Genomic DNA, 7,676 nt, shown 5'->3' on the forward strand with positions numbered 1-7,676 from the left:
CAAAGCTAATGTAGACTTAAACGTAATTTTGGGTCGGATGATCATTTCAGAAAATGCTTAAATTTGGGTCAATTACCGACATTCCATATCAATATGTCGCTTTATCGTTTAAAGGAGATCGCAATTATAGAAGAATATAGATTTGAGAGTTGTAGAAACTGCATAATTATTTATTTTGATATATTGCACACAAAAGCATCTCAAAAAATTACTCATTTGATATCTTTTCAATAATATGTATGTCAATTATATGAAAGATTGTTCATATAATTCAATATTACAAACCAATTGTACACAACTTATACCCATGAGAACCATAAAATAGAAATGGAGAACCATGAAAAAAACATATACAAGTCTTATCTCACCTAGTGATCTATCACAAACACTCCTATATTTTATTTGTATTGCAAGAGTGGCAAAATTTGCAACATAGCATGCAGAAAACGATACATAATTACTCAGGCTTCAATAGTGACTAAGTACAGCTTCTGTCCATCTGTAATCATGTTCACATCAAGAATTTTACCTGCATCTTCTGTAACGATACAAGAAGTGGGAGGGAGGTCCGACTTTAAATGATCGGTTGCTGTTTTCATGAGTTCGTCAATGGTGTCTGGAACCCATAATACAACTCCATGCTTGTTTTGATCCCGAGGTTCCCATGGCTGAAATGGGTATACTGTACATTTCTTTTGTGTAGTTTTATCTATCACTGAACGCCAATAAACTCATAGTTAGCTAGCTCATTGTCCAGATTAAACAAAACTTGAAGCAAAAAATTAAGAGAAATGACAACGTCCATAGCATGATTGATATATCAAAGAAAAATGACAAGTTAAAATGGGCAAACATGCTAACTATAGCATGCACAACTTTCTTGTTGTACGATGTGGGTGACTAACTTATCAAACCATCATAATTGATTTTTTGGGCACACACACACACACATATATATATATATATATATATATATATATATATATATATATATATATATATATATATATATATATATATATATATATATATATATCATATATTTATATTTTTTGCGAAAACAAAAGAACTCTAAAGAGCTTCAAAAAAATAGGTGATTTAGACAAACTGTCAAGTATGATGCCTTCTGTTTCTTTTGTATTTACATTTCCACAGTTTGTCCAAACTTTATTCATTCTTGCAACTATGATTTGTTTGACGATATTTTTTCTCTCATATTGTACTTGAATGTTTGAAAACATGAGTATTGGACAGGTAACAATCTTTAGCACAAATTGATGTTTTGAGAAAGTTTATCACTCAAAGGAAGTCAATGATTTTGAATACCTGTTGTTTCCTGAGAGCTTGATGGGAATTCTGACAACCGAAAAGATTTGGCTTCTTTTAATAATTTCATCAATACTTTGTTTCCAGTTAATCTAGCTTCATCAAGTGGAGTGTTACCCCATCTGCACATTCACATAGATCATAAACGTATGCTATATATACTGTATTCTATCTTTAATTAATATTATCAGTTTAAAACATGGTGGATACAATCACAAAGTTCTACCTGTCCTTTGATAGAACATTGGCCCCTGCTTCGACTAGCAACTTTGCTATAATGTAAGATCCTTGTGAGGTGGCTACATGAAGTGGAGTTCTAAAGTCATAGTCTTTTGAGTTTGGGTCAATACCATTTGACAACATCCTTCTGATCAAATCTATGTCTCCTCTTGCCACAGATAAACACAAGAAACTACCAGCATCATCTATCTTCAATGAGGCCCCATGATTGATTAGTAAGGAAGCAATCTTATCATGTCCCCTCTTGATGGCTTCTAATAAGGGCGTGTTTCCGTAATTATCTATATGTAAGATGAAATGAAGTAGAGTAGTTCAAATTAGTGGAAAACCTCAAACACTAGAATAAAAAATCAAAATGCAAGGGAGTTAAGTTTACCTGAAATGTTAACTTCCACTTCTTGTTGAATGAGGAAATTCGTGATATTTTCATGTCCTTTTGATGCAGCAAGATGCTATTCATGCCAAAAACTTGTTAGTTAGCGTTTTACATGTTTCTTTAATTTATACTACGTGCATATATGATTTTGAGGGTTGTTAAATGAAAAAAAAATACCAGTGGTGACCTGCCATCATAATCTTTCTTGTTTGGGTCAGCTCCAGCTCGAATTAAACTTTTTAGCTGAGATAAATCTCCATTATAAGCTGAATTATTGACCTTGAGTGCAAGTTCTGCCTCTTGCATTCGAATATGAGATGTGATATCTTTCACCAAATGCTTCATTTGAGCATCACTTTCTTTTCCCTGGTGGCATGTATTAGTTTAGATGGCACTCGACATAAATGTAAAGAAACAATGTAGATGTTAGCTAAATATTAAAGGCTATGCACGTTTAACTAAGTTATCACCTCTCGTAGGTTATTCAGAATCTTTTGCGCATCATGAAAATATATATCAAGGATATTAGAGAAAGATTGTTTATCAATCCGCAAAAGTCGACTAAGGTCACGAACTCGCACTGTGTATGATTGAGAAACGTTGCATAGAATGGAAACATCTCCAAAAGAGTCATGAGGTTTTAGAACTGATACTATTTCTTCAGATCCATCTTCACATATAACTACCTCTTCCTGTACCAATTTTGATTCATCAATCTTATAGAGTCCCAAATATTATAGTATATATAACCTAATAACTATGTAGTGACGTCATACCAGATTTCCATGACAAACGAAATAAAGTTGATCAGCAACAATCCCATGTTCCATTATGACTTCCCCTGGAAGAAAAAATTCTTCTTGCACTCTAGTTACCTGTAAGAGAGGAGTGACTCATTAAGATGCATATGCTAACGACATATGAAGAAGAAGCGACTAGTGTTCCAAAATGGCGTAGAAAAGAACTTACAATATGATTGATGAATTCCAAAGAGCATCCCCTAAAAAGAGAAACCTTTTCAATGTACGACTTATATAGAGTTTCTGATATCTACAAGAAATGATCATGACATTGTTTAATATAGATGACATGATTGACATCATGATAATAAACATAATTCTTTTTTTCCAAACCTTAGCACGGATAGAGCTTGGAAGGTTTTGAATAATGGAAGAATCCTCATAGTTGCTATCATATTGTAATCGTAGGTGATTTTTTATTTCATTTGATATGTTTCTCCCTAATCCGTTTCTATCAATATACTTAAGCAAGTCTTTCATTCTATCTCTGTATCTTTCTGTCTTTGATCCTTTGACGATTAAAGCTGTTATGTTACCGATCAAATAAGCACCAAGAACCATGTCAAATGAGACATAAAACATTACGAATATCATCTCTCTTAAATTCACTGGATGGATATCACCATAACCTGTACAACGAAACCCACATTCATTCAACCTTCACATTATCAAAGTAATTTTATATGCAAAAAGATTTCCATGGGGTGAAGAAACTAATTACCTACGGTTGCCATAGTAACGATTGAAAAATATAAAGATGTTATATAGCGCTTCCAAAGATCGATTTCTCTGAAGTTTGTGTAGCTATAATCACCAAGTGTTAGGCTTCCAATCCACGTGTATCCTTCTTCAGCGGCTGGTAGTGTTGTAGCCAAATAGTATAATATACATGCTGCTGTATGTGTGCAATAGAGCTCAACTACAATTAGCTTTAGAATCCTTGAAAACAAATAGTTGACACGTATGTCCTTTTCCAATTTGGAGAAAAACTCTAGAACTTTTCGCGCCCTCACCAACCGAATGAGTATAAGGCATCTCACTTCTTCTTTTTCTCCAGATGCCTAATGAACAACAAATAGCTTCTTCGTGATGATGAAAATAATTGGTTAACTACATCAAAAAGCACTATCAGCGACGTCCCAATCCGTGTCAGAATTGTCTTTAAATATATGGTTTTAGAATTTGTAGGATTTATGTCGCTAAAAGTGCATTCTATTAATAGTGATCGATGTAATAAACTTGAAAATGCTTGTGGTGACGTGATCTTCTTAAGTAAAAGTATTTTGGAATTTATATGGAGTTTAGAGTGATACCCGATAAATATTATCCCACGGCATACATGCAAGTAAATCAAAGATGAAATGAGATTTCAAGTACCTGTAACAAGAAAGTTGAATGGAACGCCTAAAGTTATGGAGTGAAATACAAAACAATAACAAGACTCTATCATTATGTTATTAACGTAATTTCTATTTTGAGGGTTCCATTTTATGACCCGAAAAAGTGATTGACCCGAAAAATAAGTAAAGAGTAAAGACTGTTAAGAACTTTCGTTTGGAGGATATATAAAAAGTGAAAACTAACCGAATAGCAATGAGGTCTCGGTTAGAGACCATCTTGTAGGTCTGGCTATCTCTAAAAGCAACAAAAAACTGGAAGAAAACGTCTATGAAGAAAGCCACCTGACCAAATATGTCTAAGAAATAGAGATGATTAGGCAATCCCCTAAAGAACCCAAATTCCATTGGTGTGAAAAAAGAAGAGTACACTGCCCATAACAATATGAATTTCTCCCATGCTCGATACCATCTGCATCATCGGAGTTTTATTGCATGTTATACATTCTTGCACTAAAAAGCTTCCATTTTTCTTTTATAATATGTGAAACGATTGGTTCATGAAACGAAGATTGGGAAATAAAATGATATTGATACAGATTAGAGAGCATGCACTAGTACAAAAGTGCATGATCCGGTGTCATATGATAGAAGACCACGTAAAGATATTTTAGATATGAAATTATATATATAAAATAATAAAAAATGGCGTGTATGAAGTAGGATGATAGATGATGATTTAATGATATTGTAGGGCCTTTTTGCGACATACATACTATAGTTTAAGGTTAAGAGTGTAAAATTAGGAAAAGTCAAAGTGACGATATCTATATACCATATTTAATTTAGATGATCGTAAAGTGAATTTTGGGCTTTAGTTTTTCCACAATTTATTTTCTTTTAAGTTCCTCATGGAAGAGATGATCGATCTGGAACAACATAACGTTCTATATAAGGTTCTTAACAGGTTGCAGAAGTCAACATGCTAATTAAATCGATAATGCAACCATCGATCTGGAACAACAGCCGTCTTTGTGCGTGCCTTGTAATATAATTAATATCTATTAAATGTTTGTTTTTGTTTTATTTTATCTGGTACGTGTATCCCATAAATTAATTAAATCATATATAACGTTGATATGGTTTCCAAAAAATATTTATGATACTACTAATTTAACGACCAAATAATTTTCATATATTAATTACACATAAAATCAAAGTAACATGAAAATCTAGCGGCAAATAATTAAAAACGTATAGTGTTTATAATGTCATAAGAAGTACATTTCATTTAAACTTATTGTCTAAATATATAAAAATTAAAACCCGTAATAAATTAACGCATGCTTTAATTATAAGCTTATATATAAGTTGTCAGTTAATTACTAATCAGCTTTCTTTTATATATTGTAATTATTTTTTTTATTAATTTTATACATATAATAAACAATATAATCTACTCTATTTTTTGTTTATATCTGAAGATGATTAGATAATAAAACGTGGCATTAATTGTCATCACGTTTTGTACATTTGACTTTAGAACTTCATGTTCTATATCTACAGATTTGACTTTTTTTATATTGCAGTTTGCAGGTTTTGTTAACTTCTTGTTTCTTTCTTCCTTCATATGTAGCTTGTTTCAAGCATAAATTATTTCGCACATTAAAATATTTAAGTTATAATTTTTATATGATGAAAACTTTAGAGAGAGAGAGAGAGAGAGAGTACGTAAGAAAGAAACCTGTCTCGTGGATGGATGTAGAAACCTTGAGGGATGCCATCTTTTTCTCTGTTGAAACCCCTGTGCGTACTCGATTCGAACCCTATGTCCCATGCCAATAATTTGAACACACTCCGACGTCGTTTTCCCAACATCCCATGATCACTGACATCCTCCACTTCCACTTCATCCTCCTCCACCGCCGCCTTCCTCAGCCTCTCGTCTTCTCTCTCCTCCAATTCAGTCTTCTGCTGGATTTCGCTACTCATTTGATATAATCGATAAGGGTGACAATAATCAATGGATTGACCACTTAAATCAATAAGGATCACTTGTATCCTAGATCAAATCCGTTTGATTAACTGATTGATCACGAGATGAAGTTATTTGGAGCAATCGAAGATTAATATTCATGTTTATGTAGAAAGAGTAGAAGGAGATGCTTGCAGAATGCCATGCATCATGGCAATCGATCTAAGAGCTGTTTACCTTCACTCAAATCATGAGAATAAAAGAGAAACTTGATGTTGTGATCAATGGAAGAGATGATCGGAGAGAGCCATGACAATGAGAGTACAATTTATAAGTCAAATTGAGGAAATATAAATTCCTAATCAATCATATTTAGTTGATAGCTGTCTTAGAATAACAATATGACTCGCTTGATTTTCTATAAGGAAAATTTTAAATTGGGTTTGCTGAAAATGTCAAGTTATCTCCAACCTTGATATTATTTTAAATAGTTTTAAAAAACATTATTTTCTCTAACAACCCTCTTTTTAAATAGTTAAAATTTCTAAGCTTATGATGTTGTAAAAAACAAGGTCATTTATAACATAAATGGATAAGAAAGTTGAATGTTTTACTTTCGGATTTTCTTTACAAATGGGCAAGAGGGGAAAAACCATTTTCTCAAGTCAAAAACCATATCTTTACTATGGTGGAAATCATGGAGAAAATAAAGTTTAATAATAATCAATTTACTTTTACTCTTTGTAATTTAAATCAGTTATTTATTTACATCAACAATCAACTTCTTGCATTTTAATCATTTTCTTAAAAAATTATTTAACTATGCCATATTTTTAAAAATAAAATCTTTTATGATTAAAAAAAATTTAAAATTTATTAAAATACCAATATATTTTTGTCTTCTTTTATATTTTTCTGAATTTAATATTACATTTCTGAAATTATCTAAATAAAAAAGTAATACAAAGAATTAATTCAAAAAGCTCCTTATAATTTGCCCATGACTCTCGTACCTATTGATTGCCGGCAAAGTCGAATTATACATACAATTATTGTCCTGTTATATTTAATTTTCTTTATCAATCTTTTTCATTTTTTGAAAGTTACAGTTACACCCGTAACATCATATTTTTGAAAGCTTTTATATATATATATATATATATATATATATATATATATATATATATATATATATATATATATATATATATATATATATATATATATATATATATATATATATAAAGTATTATGCTGAACCAAACCATAGTAAATAAAGAATATAACTTGAATCTTTTAGTAAGTGTAATTTGTTAAAACATAAAATGATAAAGCTTTATAACAATAGTTAATAAAGAAAATATATGAAACACTTCTCCCCGGTTAGTTTGAAAATATTTTTTTTAAATACTTTTAGTTTTAAAATTCAAAGTTTAAAAGTTTTGTGCATAACAAATTGTCCCAAAATACCTCAATGATTTAGTTATTAAAAAAATATGAGGTATCAGTATAAGGTATCACAACATGATAATTTAAATACCACACACGGTGTGGCCTTTTAAAAGTCTTTGTCATCCTCAAGTTTATAGGTCTTCAATCTAAGCTTATAATCACGCATCAAA

General features: G+C 31.1%; 1 protein-coding gene across 1 annotated transcript; it reads right to left on the minus strand.

Moving 5' to 3' along the window:
• Positions 1 to 208: 208 nt before the first annotated feature.
• LOC111883480 (potassium channel SKOR) lies at positions 209 to 6,418 on the minus strand. Its single transcript, XM_023879805.3, has 13 exons — positions 5,824 to 6,418; positions 4,327 to 4,551; positions 4,056 to 4,119; positions 3,464 to 3,803; positions 3,076 to 3,371; positions 2,912 to 2,992; positions 2,719 to 2,817; positions 2,413 to 2,634; positions 2,120 to 2,308; positions 1,943 to 2,018; positions 1,553 to 1,847; positions 1,327 to 1,448; positions 209 to 715 (listed from the first exon to the last, which is right to left on the minus strand). Exons 1-13 carry the CDS (start codon positions 6,069 to 6,071, stop codon positions 462 to 464), a joined length of 2,511 nt encoding a protein of 836 aa, XP_023735573.1. The 5' UTR covers positions 6,072 to 6,418; the 3' UTR covers positions 209 to 461.
• Between the last annotated feature and the right edge of the window lie 1,258 nt (positions 6,419 to 7,676).

This window comes from Lactuca sativa, chromosome 2 (assembly GCF_002870075.4).
Source record: "Lactuca sativa cultivar Salinas chromosome 2, Lsat_Salinas_v11, whole genome shotgun sequence".
NCBI lineage: Eukaryota > Viridiplantae > Streptophyta > Magnoliopsida > Asterales > Asteraceae > Lactuca > Lactuca sativa.

Excerpts from the sequence above, each read along its gene's own strand:
- LOC111883480 (XM_023879805.3), bottom strand. The coding sequence starts at position 6,071 with ATGAGTAGCGAAATCCAGCAGAAGACTGAATTGGAGGAGAGAGAAGAC. Across the intron at positions 2,818-2,911 it reads TGGAATTCATCAATCATATT|GTAACTAGAGTGCAAGAAGA; the intron begins GTAAGTTCTTTT and ends CCTCTCTTACAG. Across the intron at positions 2,635-2,718 it reads TCGTTTGTCATGGAAATCTG|GAAGAGGTAGTTATATGTGA; the intron begins GTATGACGTCAC and ends AAATTGGTACAG.